General features: G+C 48.6%; 8 protein-coding genes across 8 annotated transcripts; 4 read left to right on the top strand and 4 right to left on the bottom strand.

Moving 5' to 3' along the window:
- Positions 1-2,410: 2,410 nt before the first annotated feature.
- On the top strand, positions 2,411-5,583 carry BKA55DRAFT_683435 (uncharacterized protein; the record flags this gene model as incomplete). The annotated part of the gene is made up of 4 exons (XM_046198503.1): positions 2,411-2,528; positions 2,587-2,744; positions 2,815-5,441; positions 5,493-5,583. 4 exons carry the CDS (start codon positions 2,411-2,413, stop codon positions 5,581-5,583), a joined length of 2,994 nt encoding a protein of 997 aa, XP_046057141.1.
- A 215-nt stretch (positions 5,584-5,798) lies between these two features.
- BKA55DRAFT_551473 (RTC4-like domain-containing protein) lies at positions 5,799-7,901 on the bottom strand. The gene is made up of 2 exons (XM_046191367.1): positions 7,046-7,901; positions 5,799-6,997 (listed from the first exon to the last, which is right to left on the bottom strand). Exons 1-2 carry the CDS (start codon positions 7,590-7,592, stop codon positions 5,880-5,882), a joined length of 1,665 nt encoding a protein of 554 aa, XP_046057140.1. The 5' UTR covers positions 7,593-7,901; the 3' UTR covers positions 5,799-5,879.
- Positions 7,902-8,093: 192 nt separating this feature from the next.
- BKA55DRAFT_551470 (Dynamitin-domain-containing protein) lies at positions 8,094-9,784 on the top strand. The gene is made up of 3 exons (XM_046191366.1): positions 8,094-8,294; positions 8,350-8,409; positions 8,463-9,784. The coding sequence occupies exons 1-3, from the start codon at positions 8,256-8,258 to the stop codon at positions 9,645-9,647; spliced, it is 1,284 nt and encodes a 427-aa protein (XP_046057139.1). The 5' UTR covers positions 8,094-8,255; the 3' UTR covers positions 9,648-9,784.
- A 292-nt stretch (positions 9,785-10,076) lies between these two features.
- Positions 10,077-11,565, top strand: BKA55DRAFT_683432 (ribosomal protein S28e-domain-containing protein; the record flags this gene model as incomplete). Its single annotated transcript, XM_046198502.1, has 4 exons — positions 10,077-10,137; positions 10,233-10,316; positions 10,409-10,447; positions 11,249-11,565. 4 exons carry the CDS (start codon positions 10,077-10,079, stop codon positions 11,563-11,565), a joined length of 501 nt encoding a protein of 166 aa, XP_046057138.1.
- A 46-nt stretch (positions 11,566-11,611) lies between these two features.
- Positions 11,612-12,542, bottom strand: BKA55DRAFT_43932 (uncharacterized protein). The gene is made up of 2 exons (XM_046186056.1): positions 12,064-12,542; positions 11,612-12,006 (listed from the first exon to the last, which is right to left on the bottom strand). Exons 1-2 carry the CDS (start codon positions 12,217-12,219, stop codon positions 11,659-11,661), a joined length of 504 nt encoding a protein of 167 aa, XP_046057137.1. The 5' UTR covers positions 12,220-12,542; the 3' UTR covers positions 11,612-11,658.
- Positions 12,543-12,594: 52 nt separating this feature from the next.
- Positions 12,595-15,197, bottom strand: BKA55DRAFT_588817 (uncharacterized protein; the record flags this gene model as incomplete). The annotated part of the gene is made up of 4 exons (XM_046194842.1): positions 12,595-13,677; positions 13,780-14,740; positions 14,848-14,985; positions 15,181-15,197. 4 exons carry the CDS (start codon positions 15,195-15,197, stop codon positions 12,595-12,597), a joined length of 2,199 nt encoding a protein of 732 aa, XP_046057136.1.
- On the bottom strand, positions 15,181-15,845 carry BKA55DRAFT_659132 (uncharacterized protein). The gene is made up of 3 exons (XM_046197533.1): positions 15,530-15,845; positions 15,441-15,472; positions 15,181-15,382 (listed from the first exon to the last, which is right to left on the bottom strand). Exons 1-3 carry the CDS (start codon positions 15,608-15,610, stop codon positions 15,259-15,261), a joined length of 237 nt encoding a protein of 78 aa, XP_046057135.1. The 5' UTR covers positions 15,611-15,845; the 3' UTR covers positions 15,181-15,258.
- Positions 15,846-16,758: 913 nt separating this feature from the next.
- On the top strand, positions 16,759-18,929 carry BKA55DRAFT_498869 (uncharacterized protein; the record flags this gene model as incomplete). The annotated part of the gene is made up of 2 exons (XM_046186591.1): positions 16,759-17,408; positions 17,456-18,929. The coding sequence occupies 2 exons, from the start codon at positions 16,759-16,761 to the stop codon at positions 18,927-18,929; spliced, it is 2,124 nt and encodes a 707-aa protein (XP_046057134.1).
- Between the last annotated feature and the right edge of the window lie 42 nt (positions 18,930-18,971).

The following is an 18,971-nucleotide window of genomic DNA, read 5'->3' as shown; positions in this document are numbered from 1 at the left end:
TGAGGAAGATGTCATGAGTGAGATAGACCAAACACTGAGGCACTTAGAGTTCACAGTATCAGAACTTGCAGAGGAACAGCCCGGAAAGCTGGCAGAAGGTCACAATCTATGGGCAAACCTACCTACCTTACCCAAGGAAAGGTAGGTGCGGACCGAGAGACACAGTATCTCGGGACATTCCTTCCTGGATGGCGTATTAAAAGAAGCCATGCAAGAGCGATGAGCGACCACGCAGGTCGAATTCGCCGAGAATTGCCTCCGAAACCAAGAAATATGAGCTTTTCAAACTATCCAGCCAGGCAGTCTTGCCTGGCCACATTGGCTCGACTGAAATTCAACACCCATGATCCTAGGCTGTGGGATCGTACAGCCGGTGACGATGAGCCAAAGTATCACGGCCGAGAAGTGGTGATACAAAGAGGCGCCTGCATGGCCCTATTGGTGCAAGGCGAAGCTGGAAGCACTGAAGACGGGAATATTGATGCCCGAGTCCAGGAGTTGTAATGCAGCGAGACCAAAAGGCCAATTGGATCAAGCCTCAAGCTCAGAATATGCTTTGAGTAAATGATGGGCCAACAGGTTCCTTTGTTCCATAAAGCCGGCTTCATTACTTGCGGCCACGAGATATTACGAGTTCAGGGCTGGCTGCAAATTCGTACTATTGACGGCCAAGGCCGAAGCAGAAGTCTAAGAATCTCAATGTCCTTTTGATGTGGCGGCGAGAGGCTTTGATATCAGCGGCTTGTTTATATATAAGAGGTTGGAGAGGCTGAAAGAATCTGAAACTGGGAGCATGATTGTGTGACCATCTTGTTCGTGGCTTGATGGTTGGACATCGTCAGTGCATGATATGTATCAAGAAGTTTGAGGAGCTGAACTTCTTGCCACGGGGTCAAGTACAGGAACAAGATAAACTTCTAGGACCGCTTGCAATCTTTCATTGCTGTTCCCGAGCCGCAGATAATGCGTGTTGTATTGTGCTCATGATTTATGAACTTGCCAGTTGATTGTGACACCGATCACTACCCGATAACGCATTGCCGTATCCTGTACCAGTCGACGTGAATGATTTCCTTTCAATAGATTTTAATGAACCTGGCAGTCTGAAGTGGAGAAGCGTGTCGTAATGCACTGTGTGTGACTTCATGATCAAGGTCGACACTTGGCGGAAATAAAATATCGGATGCAAGATCAAGCATATTGGCCTACGGTGGTGTTTATATTAGACATCTATATCTATATCTGTACAGTAAACTAACCACAGCATAAATGCTCTTGAAATTTAGATATCTGAGCACTCCTTACAATATATACTATGGTATTTCATATGAGAAATGAGTTTTCTAAAAGTATCACGCTTGATAGAAGATCTACAATACAGACTCAAGCATGATGTCTTGTTCCCCCACGAAGAGTGTTATGACCACCAACTTTTTTCAGCCAAGCCCTATTTTGAGTCAGTCGGCGATACCGGGCCGGGATGAAATGGCTTTGACCTGAGAAGCTTACGAGTATTGTATCTTCATGGATAGATATGTAGTCGGTCTCCACCGACCCTCTGACTTACCCATACTCACCTTCAACTTCAATTGGTGAGAGCGGCTTATTCGGCAATCGACAACTTGGCATATATGCTCGGCAAGTAAAGACTCAACTTGTATCTTGTCGTGATGTAAGGTGTAAGCTAACTGGCTCGGCATTGTGGCGGTGCTTGCAGAGCTAGGCTCAACAAAGGTAAAATCGAGTTGGGGTTTCTCGGCGGGAGAACAGTCTTGAATCGGTTTTCAGGGGACTGGTGCCTGGTTTTCAGGAGGGTTTACAGTGGTTCTCCCAGATTGTGGGGATGCGCTACTATCACGCTAGAAGACAGGAGAGACATGCCGACTGCCCGAGACGGAAACGAACACGTTGAGCTTTTCGACCATGAAGAAGCGACTTGACTTGAGAATTCGAACGAAAGACGGAAGCGGAAAAGTTGATGGTCTCGCGATTCAGATTCTGTCTAGTATCTTAGTCCGAAGAAGCAGGTTTCACTGCAAACTCCACCATTAGTAAGAATAAAATCTGTACTGCAAGGTTGGAGGTTGCCACGTGCGTGGGCCCTTTCATCGCCTTGCCTCTCTAGTCTTGACAAATCTACCTTACTGTAACTGTTCCATGACAGGATTGGAAACCGGTGATTAGTTTATTGCCTCCGTGTCTTCTATCTTTCTCTCCTACACTTTCTTTTTCATTCAGGTTCTACGTGTTGTCATTTTTTTTCTGACGTCTGCATTACCTTCCTTTCCTTGCTTCAAGGTTTACGTGACCCTTTCTCTCTCTTGTCGCAAATCGTCTCGTTGTCAACTACTCGGTATACAAACTTGATTCAACTTCGTTCCGAGCGCTCGCGTTGCGCATTGCCTTCACTATGGAGAGCGCGTTCGCGAAACCAGTTGGCGATGTCCTCGCCAACTTCGACGTCAACGAGGCTACAGGCTTGAGCGACTCTCAGGTCACCGAGCTACGCAACAAACATGGGCGCAACTGTACGTCAGATACTCTCAGTAGCCCGGCCAGCTTTTTGGACTGTCTAACTTTTGGTAGCTATTCCTGAGGAGCCTCCTACTCCTCTGTGGGAGCTTATCCTAGAGCAATTCAAGGACCAGCTGGTCATTATCCTTCTTGGTTCCGCCGCTGTCTCCTTCATTCTGGCACTTTTCGACGAAGAAGAAGGCTGGAGTGCTTTCGTCGACCCAGTTGTTGTAAGTACAGATTCGCTTTTTTGATCCTGTCTGTTTCTCGTTAAGCAAACCACTGACCTATTTCCTACAGATTCTCACCATTCTCATTCTCAACGGTGTCGTCGGAGTCTCCCAGGAAAGCAGCGCCGAGAAGGCTATCGCCGCCTTACAGGAATACTCAGCCAACGAAGCCAATGTGGTGCGAAATGGTGGTCATGTTTCACGAGTCAAGGCCGAAGAGCTAGTCCCCGGTGATATCGTCACAGTCTCTATTGGTGATCGTATTCCTGCCGACTGTCGAGTTATTTCTATCGAAAGCAACAGTTTCTCCGTCGACCAGGCAGTTCTCACCGGAGAGAGCGAGAGTGTCGGTAAACGCGCTTCTACCGTTATCGAAGATGAGAAAGCTGTTCTACAGGACCAGACCAACATGTTGTTCTCTGGAACAACTGTTGTAACTGGTCGCGCTCGAGCCATTGTTGTTCTCACAGGCCCTAACACCGCTATCGGAGATATTCACGAAAGCATTACTGCGCAGATCTCGGAACCCACACCCCTGAAGCAGAAGCTCAACGACTTCGGCGACAGTCTGGCCAAGGTCATTACTGTTATTTGCATCCTGGTTTGGCTCATCAACATTCCCAACTTCAATGATCCTAGCCACGGCAACTGGACCAAGGGCGCCATTTACTACCTCAAGATTGCCGTCTCCCTTGGTGTTGCTGCGATTCCTGAGGGTCTGGCCGTTGTTATCACTACCTGCTTGGCTCTTGGAACTAGGAAGATGGCTGCTAAGAATGCTGTCGTCCGAAGCCTCCCCTCTGTTGAGACCCTTGGAAGCTGCAGCGTCATTTGCTCTGACAAGACCGGTACTTTGACCACCAATCAGATGAGCGTTAGCAAGGTTCTGCATCTCAACGAAGATGGCAGTGATCTAAACGCGCTCGATGTCGAGGGTACTACCTTCGCACCCCGTGGAGCCATCAAGTCAAACGGTGTCGTCGTTCAGGACCTCCCCAACTCTTCTGCTACTATCCGCCAAATGACACAGGTAGCTGCCATTTGCAACGACGCCCAGCTTGCCTATGATTCTCGATCTGCTACTTTCTCCAGCATTGGTGAACCAACTGAGGGTGCTCTTCGAGTCTTGGTTGAGAAAATTGGACCTTGCGCCCCTGCCGATACCCGCCCTGAAGATTGTGTTCATTATGCCAGCGCAGCCTACCAGAAGGAACTACCTCGCCTTGCTACATACGAATTCTCTCGGGATCGCAAGAGCATGTCTGTCTTGGTTGGAAAGGGCAATGATAAGAAACTCCTGGTCAAAGGCGCTCCTGAATCCGTTATCGATCGCTGCACACAAACTCTCGTTGGCTCCAATGGCAAGAAGGTTGCACTCACCAAGAAGATTGCAGACCGCCTAATGAGCGAGATTGTACGATATGGCAACAATGGTCTTCGTGTTATCGCTCTCGCCAGCATTGACAAGGTGGCTGACAATCCTCTTCTTCACTCCGCTTCTTCTACCGAACAATATGCCCAGCTTGAACAGAACATGACTTTCCTCGGCCTCGTCTGCATGCTTGATCCTCCCAGAGAGGAGGTTCCCGGCGCTGTACAGAAGTGCAAGGATGCTGGCATTCGTGTTATCGTCATCACTGGAGACAACCGCAACACCGCTGAAAGCATTTGCCGCCAGATTGGCATTTTTGGTCAGCATGAGGATCTTACTGGAAAGAGTTACACCGGCCGCGAGTTTGACCAGTTGTCTCCTAGCGAGCAACTTGAAGCAGCTAAACGTGCCTCGCTGTTTTCCCGCGTTGAACCCAGCCACAAATCTCGACTGGTCGATCTCCTTCAATCTCTTGGCGAGGTTGTTGCTATGACTGGTGACGGTGTCAACGATGCCCCTGCTCTGAAGAAGGCCGATATCGGTGTTGCTATGGGTTCCGGAACTGATGTCTCTAAGCTGGCCGCCGACATGGTTCTTGCTGACAGCAACTTTGCCACTATTGAGGTAGCCATCGAGGAGGGTCGTTCCATTTACAACAACACTCAACAATTCATCCGGTATTTGATCTCTTCCAACATTGGCGAGGTCGTCTCAATTTTCCTGACGGCTGCTCTTGGTATGCCCGAGGCTCTGGTTCCTGTTCAACTTCTTTGGGTTAACCTCGTCACCGATGGTCTGCCTGCCACCGCTCTGTCGTTCAACCCTCCTGACCACGACATCATGAAGCGTCGTCCTCGCAAGAGAGATGAAGCTCTCATTGGCGGATGGCTCTTCTTCCGTTATCTCGTCATTGGTACCTATGTTGGTCTCGCTACGGTTGCTGGCTATGCTTGGTGGTTTATGTATAACCCGGAGGGTCCCCAGATCACTTTCCGCCAGCTTACTCGCTTCCACCACTGCTCAGCTGACTTCCCTGAAATTGGCTGCTCCATGTTCTCCAACGACATGGCCAAGGCAGCTTCAACGGTCTCCTTGTCTATTCTGGTTGTGATTGAGATGTTCAACGCCATCAACGCGTTGTCATCTAGCGAGTCTCTCCTCACTCTGCCTCTCTGGAAGAATATGATGCTCGTTTATGCCATCGCTCTGTCCATGGCTTTGCATTTTGCCCTCCTCTATATTCCCTTCCTTCAAGGCCTGTTCTCCATCGTGCCTCTGAACGTCCTGGAATGGAAGGCAGTTGTCGCCATCAGTGCTCCTGTTGTGTAAGTTTCAGCTGTTCCTCACCTACTTTATCATCAACTAACATGATACAGACTTCTCGACGAGATACTCAAGGCTATTGAGCGACAGTTCTTCATGCAGACAACAACTGACATTTCCCTCAAGACAAAGAAGGAACAATAGAACGGTGTGGATAGAGAGATCGGCAATGAAGACCTGGCGAAATGTCAGCATTGACTAGAATCTACATGTATCATATTCTGACCAGTTCAGAGAGCTGCGATTAGACCTAGACGGCCACATTGGCCTCCGATATAACGAAATCCAAATTTCTGTTTTCATGCCATTCAGTATACGAAGCAAAAGTAAATAGGCAAGCATGCATGCATCTCATCGGACAAGGGGCATAAGCATTGTAGATTCTTGATGTAAAATATGTAAAGATATCTATTTGCCGGTTGAATTCTCACATTCAGATGTCATGTTTCTTCATGGATCAGCTCCCCAAGAGCCTTGCTCTCCTCCATAATCTCTCTAGCCTCCCAGGCAGACACATCCATATCCTCCATTATCAATTGTACAGCAAGTTCAGCAACCAACACCGACTGGATAAAAGCCGCCGAGCCACGACCAGCGATGACACGATCTTTTGTGGCATTCTCTTTCAACGATTCACCGAACTCCTCCACAAGGTAATCGCACATAAGCTTGCAGCCTCTTGGGCCATAGTAACCTGGGTTGAGGTTCCCCTCCTTCTTGAGTGACCTGGCCTGACCTGTTTCGATCTTTTCTGCCAGAACATCACGGAAAAAAGAGTGTTTTCCATGAACGATTTTGGCCAAGTATGCTCGATGGTCATCCAGCCGGCCTTCAAGACGGCCCCAGTCAATATGAGGATAGCCTCTTTCACGCCATGTCTCCATGGCAGTTTCTTTCTTGTGTTTAGCACAGAACCTTGTTTGCATCTGCACATTCAGCCTCTTCCCCTTGGAATAATCCTTAAGTGCCTGTTCCGATACCAGGTCCCCACACCACGGGCATTTCGTCATTCTATCTTCCATGCTATTCTCATCTTCGAAGGGCGCCTCATTGATCGTTTCCGTATCGCTGAGCTCATCTAGATCTGATAAGACTGGCGATGATAAGCTCCCTATATCGTTATTGCTGGTCTGCATGCCATCAATCTCGGCTGGGGCAACAAATGTGGCTGGCTTGTACTCGGGCGTTCTAGGTCGGTCCACTGGTTTTTTGGGGGGGTATTGCGGTTTCCAGACGCCCGTTCGATTCTGAGACGACGAGCGTGACCTGCGAGTGTCGTTTTGCGAAAGTTTAGTGGCGTGCACTACCTGGCTTTTTGTTGGAGTAGCAGATAGACCACGGCTTGTGAATTTTGTTTCTATCCTCCCTCCCTTTCTGGGGGTCCCCAAGTCATCCTTGGGTACAGGCCTCAAAGCGACCCCCGACTTCGTTGGACTACTGAAAGATTCTTGTGAAACAGGTTTGAAGGTCGGCTTTTCTTCCGTCTGGGAGCTATGTAAGAAGTCGTCTTCTTCTGTCTTCTCATGTATAAGCTCGCCCTTTGAAACCTTTAACTTCCCTACAAATGGATTAATAAGAAAGTGGCACGGTCGCCAATTCGACGAACCTTTCTTTACTTGAGAACTTTGCGAGCCACCAGGAGCTTGCGATCCTCGAGGCTGTGAGCTCCCGTATTTCGCTTTGCTATTGCCTGTATTGGTAAATCCCCAATTGTCTTTGAATTGACTTGTTAAGCCACCCCCGGATTTGCCGCCAAGTTTCCTTCGCTTCACGGTCGAGGAAGACGTTTCCGTATGGTTTTCAGCTGTCGATCCCTTTTCTTCCTTCTGATTCACCTTCCGAGTGACATTCCTACGACCTTTACTGCTACTCGGGTTGTTGAAGGCTGTGCGTTTGATATTTCCACGAGCTGAAGTTTCTGGTTCGGAATCATCAGACTGCTCGATGGGCGTTTGGTTCTGAGAGCCACTTGGTCTCAGATTGAAATCCGCGGCTGAGGGTATATCGTCTTCTACCTCATCTTCGGAAGACATAGGTAGAGCGTTGACATCGTCAGGTTGCTGTTCAAGCTTTCGCTTTTCACAACCACGAGTTTGGGAGAGAAGTGGCGGTGGCTTTTGGTGTCTGCTTAACCCCGTCACTCTGCCAGCCATTGCAGATCGCCTCTCTTTTCGAGAAGCCTAGATGGAAAGGTAGGGGTTTGAAATGAACCTATATGAGGTGGTGAGAGATTTGAGGTCTGGGCCGCTTCCGAGGGAGAAGGAAAGAACCCCAAAAGCTAGAGCATCACCATGAGACGTTTCAGAGCAAAAAAGGAAATCAAAAGAATGTGGATGTATAAGCCAGGATTTGATAAGGCGGGTTTCTCCTTAACAAGCAACTTATCAACTGTGTTTGTTCCTTCCTTCACTGGCCAGGTTCACTGAGATGTTGCTGGAATTCCCCACTCGCCCAGTCAGCACGCGTCTGATTAAACGCGCCTGCCCTGCAACCCACCTCTGAGGTGCCCTGGCTGAATAACTTAGGTAGGTAGGGTCTAGCGCCGTCAGGGGACAGGCAAGTAAACAGTGGGCATCAGCTCTATTGGCCCGCTAACGGTCAGTGCTTCAACCCCTTCGGAAGCCGAAAAGGGATATGACTGGTTGGACAGTGTCTGGTTTCACTGCCATTTCCATTGTTGTCAGAAGCGAAGTACAAAGTAATATACCTTCACCTTACAATATACAACAAGCTTGGGTCAGAATAAAGCTCTGTAGCCGAAAGGTCCTGGTTGACGTATCAGTTGGCTACTCCTCAAATCTCTTTTGGTAGTGGAAATGGCTCTCAACCGGAAGTACGCCGCTCTTCCAGATCTGGTGAGTTGTTACCTTGACACAAAGTGAACTCAAACATGCTAACTACCTTGCCTAGGATTCCGCTCCAGACATCTATGAGACCCCAGAGCTCACAGATGACAACTCTACAGTCCCTGTGAGCTTGTTTATGCTACAGATACGGTGGATATCCATTAACGTAATCTATAGACAACCACCGGTCGAACCCATTCGGACGACGAGTTCTACGATATCGAGGATGAGACGCCTGGTATCTCTCGATCCCGGCTGCGAATAGATGAAGCGCGTTCTCGCTTTCTTCCCACCCACGTTGACGCGAACGGAGTCGACTTCTCGGACCGAGTTGACGGAAAACGCAAGTCGTACAAGGTCTCCAGCCGAAGACAAAGAATACTGCAGGACGGTACTCAGGAGCTTGGCGACCTCTCTGATGACGACGACGACGACGACGACGAGAGCCTAGAACGCCGAATTGCCCGCCTGAAGCGCGAAGTGGAAGAAGCAAAGAACGAATATGCAAAGCGAAAAGCAGAATCTCAAACAAAGGAAGACATCAGCGCTGCTACCAGTGACGACAGACTGACTTCCCTCAGCCAAGTTCTGGACGAGATATCGAAGCCCACCGGTCGCCCAACTTCGATTCGGATTCCAGGGACGAATGAAACTTCAAGTCATGAAGAGAAGACCGAGGCACCTTCAGCAGAGGATGCAACTTATACCTTAACGTACGCACCGACATATGAACAAAGCCATGCATTAGCCAAGGCAACTGATTTCGACCGTCGGCTATTGATGCTGGAGAAGGGACTGGGAATCAATGCTTCATTGATGCCAGAGGCTGATGCCAATGGTCTTCCACGTGCAATTCTGCCTACTCTGGACTCTATGAACAAGCAGATTTCTACGCTCGCCGAAGCCTCTACCGCCAATTTGGATGCAATCAGTCGCCGAGTACGAACACTTGCCCAAGAGCAGGACAAGCTGAATGACTCTCGGGAGAAGGCCAGATCATTGAGAGAAGAGCTTGGTCGAAATGGCTCTTCATCTCAGACTGAAGAGACTGAGCAGGAAGCCAAGATCAATGCTCTGTATGGTATCCTCCCTACGATTGAGAACTTGACTCCTATCCTGCCACCTCTACTGGATCGACTGCGATCACTGAGAGCAATTCATTCTGATGCTGCCACTGCGAGTGAGACATTGACTCGCATTGAGAGACAGCAGGCAGAGATGGCCGCGGAACTGAAGCAGTGGAATGAAGGCCTTGCGAAGATTGAGGCTGCTGTAAAGGACGGTAGTGTGTCTATTGAGAAGAACAAGCAAGTTATGGAGGAATGGGTGAAGGATCTGGAGGAGAGGATGGAAGATTTATGAATAACGATGCGTTGATCTGATACCCTAGCAAATAAATCAAGTTACCGAGGAAGCTATGCAGTTGAGTCTTTGAATATCCAAATAAATAAAACATCTGATCTTTTCCCCATCAAGCAAGCCTCTTCCTGTCCTTGTCTTTGATACATGGTGGTCATCTCGCTCAAGGAGCCCCAAGCTGCGCCACGTGGCTGAAAGCAATCGGCTTAACTGTTAATCCGCTCACTCACACCGAACTCTTGGTGGGGGGTAAGGGCTTTGGCAGTTTGGCACACCAAATTAATTGATTTGCAAACGAAAAAAGTTCATTCTTTCTTCAGCTCACGTTCGCGACCACCGCCCAATCCACCCAAATTCCCAACAGTACGGCTACTCCTCGAACCACCGCGCTCTCTATTCCCCTCCAGCTCACCAGTTCTTCAGGTCGCAACAATGGACGCCTCCAAGCAGCCCGTCAAGCTCGTCAAGGTCACCCGAGTTCTCGGCCGAACCGGTGCGTCTCTTCCCGAAATTTGATATCGATGAAACAAGATATCAAAAATCTCGAAACGAAAGAATGAAGAAGGGATTTTCTGACTAGATGGATAGGTTCTCGTGGTGGTGTCACCCAGGTCCGCGTCGAGTTCATGGACGACCAGACCCGATCGATCATCCGAAACGTCAAGGGCCCAGGTACGATTTAATTCTCGAAACCCTCCAGCAATTAAACGAGGGTTCAAGAGTAAGAGTATAGGATTACAAATGCTAACGTACAACCACCATAGTCCGTGAGGACGACATTCTCTGCCTCCTCGAGTCTGAGCGTGAGGCCCGACGACTACGATAAATGTGCATTCTGGGGAGCATGGGGTTCTTGGAAGACGGTCAACGACGGATGGTCTATGCATGCTAATGCTATGGCGTGCACGCCTTGTATTGGGACTGGGACATTGACCTGGAGCTGCACATGACACTCCAGTTTCATTTGTTAGAGGAGTCACACGGACGGATCTGGTCTGGCATAACGAAAAAAATCCCAGAACAGTTGTTCTTCTGCAGTATTGGAATCCGAAGAAAAGTGAAATTCATTTCTTGTTTTCTCCGCGGTATTCTCCCTCTGTTACAACGGCTCCGATCCTTTCGAAGCTCAGCTCAGTTCAGGCAGGAAAATCATACCGGGAGTTTTCCAATCAACAAGTGTTATGATACGATCTCAACGACCTCGGAGCTTCAGCGTTGACCTAGCAACTGGAGATATTATACCTCTTTTTTCTGACAATCTGCGTCTCCATAACTAACCTCGCTTCACATCGTGAATTTTAGTCACGTGCAACTTCTCTGACCTCAAACTCGGCGGGGCGATCAGAGAAAATCCTCTCTTTTCCACCTCCAACAATTTTCTTTCGACAGCGCAAAGCTCCCACAACTTTTTTTTTTTTTTTTTTTTTTTGGTGGTAAGTTAACATTCATTCTTATGCGATCCTATTTGGAATGATGCTTTTTAGCATGTATTACCTGAAACATACATTGATGTACCTTTTTATCACCAAGATCTCTGATCCAAAACCTCATTCACCACTTGCTTCTGAACTCTGTTTCTGGCCATCTGGCTAACATACAAAAAGAATTTTCTAGGCACCTCACTTCCACAATGTCTTCGGTTCCCAAGCCTCCAGCTGGACATTTCAATGTTCTTTACTTTGCCAGTGCTAGCTCTTTCACTGGTAAAGATTATGAAGCTTTGCGAGCCACGATGCCGCTCAAGAAGCTCTTCGCCGAGCTCGAGTCCAAGTATCCTGGCATGAAAGCCAAGATCCTCGATTCCTGTCTAGTCACTGTCAACCTTGATTATGTAGACTCGCCTAGTGAGGAGGGTGCTTCAGACACAGTGATCCAGGAAGCAGACGAAGTGGCTATTATCCCTCCCGTCAGCTCCGGTTGAAGGATATCGAGTGTCAGTTGCAAAAATCGCTTGGTGTCTGTATCGTGACTCCTTAAAATCTCGTAGTTGTGGGCTGCTCCTTGAGATCTTCTCCTAAGGACCTCCATTATCCGGCCAGCTCCCTGGTAGTAGGGGCTCAAGTTCTCCAGCTCGTAACCACATCCTCGCCCAGCGTTGATTCCGTAACCGCCACCAACCAGGATGCTTCTTGTGATACTGCCAGAACCATCGGGTAGCTATCACAAGATAGACCACAAGCAGAACAAAGACCAGTGTTGATATAATGGTGACGATAGCGGTGAGACTAGTTATTGACGAAACCTGGCACCCGAGGGGCCTTGTCCGTAACTCCCACCGTTCGGCCCAGTGTGGGCAGACATTCTCATCATAAGCTGGTGCGAGCAGCGGGATCTTACTAGTGTTCGGTACACATGACCATGTCTGTAACTTCTATGAGTATGTATTACTTGAGGGAATTGTTAAGAAGTGAAACCCTACAAAAGGGCACCAGCCACATTGTGAAGCTGCAAGGCAACCTTTGCACGTTTGATGCTTCCAACATCTTAGGAAGTGTTCGTCATCATGATTCCCATACAAGGTGAAGTTGGCTCGCAAAGCCTGAGTGTCATATTGAGACAACCGCAAAGAATCCATAATCTGTGATTAATAAAGGCAAGAGTATAATGATGTATCAAATTGACTATAATGGCGACAACATATTGAGTTGATGTGCTTATCATAAACTCAAAAGAGGCCAAGATTTGAGGTTGAGCGGGGAAGCATCATACGTCAACCCCTGCAGCCACTCAAACGTACACCATGTTTGAAATTGATGCCTTAGACTACCTACTCATAGCACCACTCGTTATTCCTTGACACATGACTGAATGAGACTACCGCAATCATACAAGCCTGGGTAAGGTTTTATCTCCTTATCTAAGCTAAGTGTAGCAATGTATCCGTTGCATCCAAAGACACAGGAATGGCTGAAACTGGAAGAATGAGTTGCTACGCCTCGTTCGCCAACGATTAGACCACGGCGCGTTCTCCCATCTGTCGAGATTTCCTCACTCGTCGCTTCACCTCCCTGATGTCTGCCCGCCTTCTCTTCGACCTTTCTTTCTTCGATTCCCGCACTGGTTCGTTGCCCAGACTCTCAAGCGGCATGAGATCAGCCAGAAATTGTCGAATGTGTAGGCCAGTCTTCTCATGGATGAATGAGTCAATCTGCTCGTTGCAAGCTGCTGAAGCCGCAACATGGAGACCCCTCAGCACATCGCGATCTAGGACTTCACCTTGGTCATAATTTTGGTTGGCTGCTCGAAGACTTCGAATGGACGATGTTCTTTTTGGTACGTTTGGTCGGCCAATCTTTCGACCAGAAAAGCCTCGTGAACAGACAGTAACATGATTTGGCGATATGGGAGAGCCTACATACTTGGTTCTTCTGTCCGATGATACCCTTGCTTTCCCTTTATCAAGTAAGTCCTTCTTCGGTGTAGATGGTGAGACATCATCATCAACAGACAGTCTGCAGCTTTGTTCTGTAGCTGTTGATGACGGATCTGGGTGAGGGAGTTCCGGCAACGGTTTACTGGACTTTTTTGTGGGATGCAATTGCTGTGGGACAAGAACATCAGCACTTAAGCTATGGCAGCGTCTGGGGCGAGGTTGCACCAATGTCGATTGCTTGAGATCTTTCGAGGTCTGCACCGGTCTGATACAGGGGCTCTCCTCTTCGTCAAATCCTTGGCTACCATTCCTGTATGCACAAATGTCGTTTCTTGCACGGGACTGGTGGTTGTTTGAGGATGGGCCAGCATTATCTTGGATGACCGATTCCAATGACACGCTCGAGTAGATCGTAGGTGTCCTTCGCCCAGTGAAAAAAGCCCGGTTTGATTGCCTCCTCTTTTGCGTGCTTCGTGCAGCTGGGGAAGTCGACTTTGTCGTGCATTTGTCGAGGTTCTTTCGCTGATGCGACTTCCTTCTCTCCACAGATGTAATATTGGGCCATTCGGGATACGTATGCATTCGTGGTTGGGGAAGCTTGGCCGTAGGTCCAGTTAAAGCCTTGTTGTTGAGGGATTCTGAATATAGAGGTTTCGGTTTCTGTGTGAGCTGCAGACAATTCTAATCACTACTGCATTGACACAGATCTCCCAGTTGACAAGAAGTGCAGCAAGTCTGGGGCACCTTCTGCTTGGCTTTTGCCTTCTTTCTTCGAGACTTATGGGGTTTGGACTGGTCCACCATTGCATATCTGAACTCGTCCATGTCTTTTGAGGCAGGGAAAGGGATTTCTGTCCTTGAACTGGGACACCCTGCATTACCATCCACTTGGAGTAGATGCTGTTGTTCAACATGAGATCGCGGTGCTTGGTTCATCATCGCTCTGGCTCTGCCAACAGGAGAACGGCGCGAGGAACATTTCCTTTGGTCTTTTGAAGTAATCGCAAGCCCGGCAGCTTTGAACTCTGAACGAAAGGGTAGAAGAGCTGCTATCGTGTGAAGGCTTGTACTAGAACGGGGTGGGGTCGGAGTAGGTATCGGCAGCTTGCCTTTGGCACCCGACTGCTCAGCATATCTCTGAAGCTCTTGAGTGAATCGATTCAGCGCTTCCCTTTGACTTGAGGTTCTCGACTCATTGTCGAGGCTATCCGAGGTTCGGGAAAGTGGCTGCTGCGGGTCATTCCGTCCACGAAGGGTTGGGTCCTTGATTGATAGCATGTGTAGTTGCTGGGCTATATTTCTCGAAATGGCCTCCACGAGTTCGTCGTTTACGTTCTGGTGACGTTCGGGGACAGGGCTATTGTTGAAGACATCTGTAGCATGACTTCGCAATGGTGCAGGACATGCGTTTGCCTTCATCTCGGATAACTGGCCTCTGAGAGTCGAATGAGACACTTTTCTCGGAGGAGCTGAAATGCCCATCTCGGACATATGTAAGGCACTGACATCCCGGCGAGCGTCCTTTGAAGCCAGCAAGTGGGCTGTTGAGGGGTATTCAGAGCTCGAAGATATGTCACGTCTTGGTCGTGTGTCACGAGTAGGGCGGGTTTGGCGCTGCTTTCCTGGTCCAGAGGCGGCAGAGTCAGGCTCAAAATCATCCATCCAGTCTGTTTCACCATTATAGTGCGTTTCCGCGACGCTATCGTCCGCACCTAGAGCGTTACTAGAATGGCCTATTCGGCTTGTTATATGTGATGTTGGATCGGGTGGTGATGAATTCGATCGATGGCCATGATGTCCCTGGCTTGTACTCTGATACCTCACACGTACAGTTCGTCGTGGTCGAAAAATGGTACGCCCACGAGCCCTTGAGCTATCGCTGGCAGAATGAGTTGTCCGTTTGCTGGGCAAGTGTGAGTTGCGAGAGCCGGAGTTAGATTCTGATATGACCATTCTGCAATACACAAGCTATAAAGGTTTCAAGGAGTTGTTTATATGAGAGAAAGGAGGTTTGGTTATGTCGGTATGATAGAGTGATAATACAATGAGTTGGTGTTGATGATGAATGAGAGAATTCTAGCCCAGGCAATGTTGGGTTTGTGAGGATTCCGAGAACCTGCTCGGCCAAGTATTGGAAGGTACTATACAGGATGATAATTGTACATCTCTTGCCATATCATTTTAGTCGAAGACATCCAATTGAATGTTAGGGTCTGAGAGGCAGGAGCCGCTGGATGCCGCCTATTTTATGTCTTTGATGCCTGGTGAGCCGTAGACCTCAAGTTGGCGACGTCCTTTCCGTAAGAGGAATTCAATGGCGGCAAAGTCGCGCTTATCGATGGCCAAGTTCCTAGAGAACTCATGTCTATTGAAGATATTAGAGTATTGATAACTAAAACCCCATAACTTTGGGAGTAGCCCACCTGGCAAAGCTCTCAAAATGTGAACGACTCGCCTAAGTCCGATGTCAGTCATTGGGATCCCGAATGAATAGCCGCTAATCCTTCCATACCTGTGGCTTCTTCCGACTCTCTCTTAGACAGTTTCTGTAGAGTGCGAGGACCTCTTTTTGAAGTCCTGAGAGGCGCGCCATATTTACTGATTGTTTTTGGTCGCGGTTAATCACGATCGAGTAATTGAGGCGTTGATGTAATCACTAAAGTCGAGATACCTTTGGCTGGGGAAATATTGAAGTATCATTGTGGAGACTAGATCTACCTTAGTATGGGGTTCTGGCCGATTGTCTTGTGTGACTCCAAAGACAAATAGATGGATGTCTCTACCATATTAAGCAATGGAGGATAATTCTACAGGTGCGAACTGTCGAGATAATATCATCAATGTTATCAACTTCCTTTATACTTTTAACATGGCCAAATCACGATGTGTCTGACTGCGGAATTACAGGCGGAATGGCCACCTTCAACCAGGGGTTCCATTCCACTGTAGCTTCCAGTGTCAACGCCCGATCTGCGTTGTGCTGAACTCATCCAACCACTTACAGCTACACCAAACCGCCAATATTAGCATCGCCTCACCCCTTTCAGGCTACAGTTCTCCCACTTCAGACCACGCGCACCGTTCTAAGGCACGCTAGGAATATGAGCTGAAACTCGGCCTCGTTCCTAATGGTCCCCTAAACAACTTGTGCCACTTCGCCCGCTTCTGCGGCAGAAATCCAGAGATGGCCAGGCAAAATGCGAGCGTGCCACGAGATGGGGCATCTGATTGGCCACATGCCACTCTTTCATCAGGACGTTGCTCCATCCCCAAGGCATTCCATAGCATGATAGCCTCTCTCCAAGACTGTCTTCAGGGCTGACTCTGGGCTTGGAGAGTGCCTAGTTGAGTTAGTTTGGTCATATCATGACCTGAAGACAACCTTTAGGCACTGGAAGCCCCTTGCCTACAGACGGTCCCATGCTTTCTGGACAGAGTCCAACCAACATATGGATTGTTGATTAGCTTACACAGGGCCACCAGGATCGGATAGGTTGGCCTGCAGGCAGATCTAGGACACCTCTCTACCCATCAACTCGTTTATATAGCTATCCGTCGCATGATCAACACCATCGACCCGTTCAGCCAGTCAAACATACCATTGCTTTGTTTCTCATTAGAGGCATACGTTATTCTTAACCTCTCAGGTTAGCGCCTTGTATATTTGTATCCGGACGAGAGGGTGCTTTCATGTCGACAACAGTAACAGGCATGGCAGGGTTGAGCCGTGAACAACCCCTCATGCCTGGCGCCTTCGGGCCTGAAGATTATATCGTTTTTTTCGAGGACCCCTTCGGAGTTCTCGATGGCTCTGAGACTGCTGGGGAAAAGCGGGAGCCGCGAGTTTCTTGGGTGGTTAGGAACTTGCCTAATCTTGATATTGTCGATCTCGACTGGCACAAATACAATCCACCAAAAGCATTGAGAAAGGCACCAAATATCACGTCTCAAGTCCTTCTCGACATACTTCAGTCTTCAGTTGAGAATGTTAACGCAAGAATTATCGAAGAGGATCGCCAAAAGAAAGAAAATGAGGAGCAAAGACAGCAAGAAGAGAATGAGAAAGGCAAAAGCAAAGAGCCTTATCTGCCCATCATTATACCCACCGAACCCCTAGTGGAAGAGAAAAAGAGTCAGACCGAACCTCCCCCCAAGATTAAAAAGGAGATTCTCATGACAACTTTTGGTCCTAGCGTTGTCACCAAGGCCGATGCAAGAGCTAACAAGAGACGCCTTTTCGCCCTTCGCCGTTTCTTCCAGCGCAGTGATGAGAGAGGTGAGAGTAGCGCCACGGGTGCCGCTCTTGAAGCTTTGCGAGAACAAGTTGCAGAAGCTGAGCATTCTAGAGAAGGGCTCAGCCTGTCAACTAAACCAAACTCCGTCGAGGAAGTGTAAGTTCTGGTAACATACATGAGGTTCTCCTACTAAATAATCCCAGTGAATGCGTGTCCTGTCTGGACGACTTTCATCCCAAGGACGTCATCAAAGTGCCTTGTCATAATTATTGCCGCGACTGTTTTGTTCGCCTGGTTACTGCTGCATGCCAGAATGAACAACAGTGGCCACCCAAGTGCTGCCTGAACGAGATACCCATTAAGACCGTCTTGCGATTCATCCCTGCCGACCTAAAAAAGACATTTGAGGAACGATCTAAAGAGTGGGAGCTCCCCGTCAGCGACCGTGTTTACTGCAGCGATCCAAACTGCAACCTCTGGATCAAGCCCAAGCGCATCTATCCAGGGAAGCGTCAGGGAATATGCGATCGCTCTCATATTACATGCACGTTATGCCGTGGGCCCGCTCATGGTGGAGAGGATTGCCCTCAAGATGTCGATATGAATCTCACAAACCAACTGGCCGAAGATGAGGGCTGGAAGCGATGTTTTAACTGCAATGCTTTGGTTGAGCATAGGGAAGCTTGCCAACACATGACTTGTAGGTGTGGCACCCAGTTTTGTTACGTTTGCTCTCGACGATGGCGAACTTGCACTTGTACTATGGATGACCTCCAGGCACTGAAAGAAGGGGCTGTTTCTCGACGTGCAGAAAGGCGTGCCCAAGAGCTAGAGGAGGCCGAAGAATTGCGGCATATTCTTATGCAAATTGAGGAGTTTGAACGTGATGAAGCTCTCAAGGCCGAGCTTCTACGAGTGGAACAGGAAAGATTAGAAGAGGAACGCCGGCAGCGTGAGCTCGAGGAAAGAGTACGGCAGGAGAGTATCCGTCGAAGGGATATTGAAATCAAGTATCAAGAATTGAGGATCGTGCTCGATGAGTTGCATGACCTGCAACAAGTATTGCTCGATGTTGACCAAGAAGAGGAAGCTGAGAATATGATTATCAACATTAGAGCTGCAAAGCAGGAGTTGGAAATGAAACACGAGGCGGAGATGTCCGACTTGAAGACACTCGCGCTGGCGAAGATAACTGAAAAGGAAAACACCCTGAATAAAGATTTCCGGGCTCGAGCAGCGGAGGAGAATGAGCTTGAAGAAGCTTACCACGAACGGCTCAAAGCATATTGGAAAGATAAGGATAACGGAGACAAAGAGGTTGAGAACTCAATGCTCGCTCTGAGAAAGCGTATGGATCAGAAACATCACGCCTGGCAGAAGTGGAAAGCCGACCAGCTCAAGGTCTTGGAGGCAAAACTCGAAGATAACAGAACATATCGAGAGGAGCTCATGTATAGCGCCAAACACCGGCTGCACGACTCGTGTAAGGAGAAAGAGGCGGAGATGATGAGGCGTATGGCAGCTGAGAAGAAGTGGCTTGAGGCTGTGATAGTAGAGAGAGAGAAGTTGCTGAATGAATGGGAAGTTCAGGAGGTTGAAGGTGATGCTGACAGCATATTTGCAGTGGAGTCAGAAGATTCTGGGGACGGTCACTATGTCATTGCAACGGCATCTTAGATCGCATAGACAATATACAAATAATAATCACGACAGTTACCG

The sequence above is a fragment of the Fusarium redolens genome (assembly GCF_020744475.1).
Source record: "Fusarium redolens strain MPI-CAGE-AT-0023 chromosome Unknown BKA55scaffold_1, whole genome shotgun sequence".
NCBI lineage: Eukaryota > Fungi > Ascomycota > Sordariomycetes > Hypocreales > Nectriaceae > Fusarium > Fusarium redolens.
Note: the sequence above shows the minus strand (reverse complement) of the source record. Positions and strands in the feature narration are given on the sequence as shown.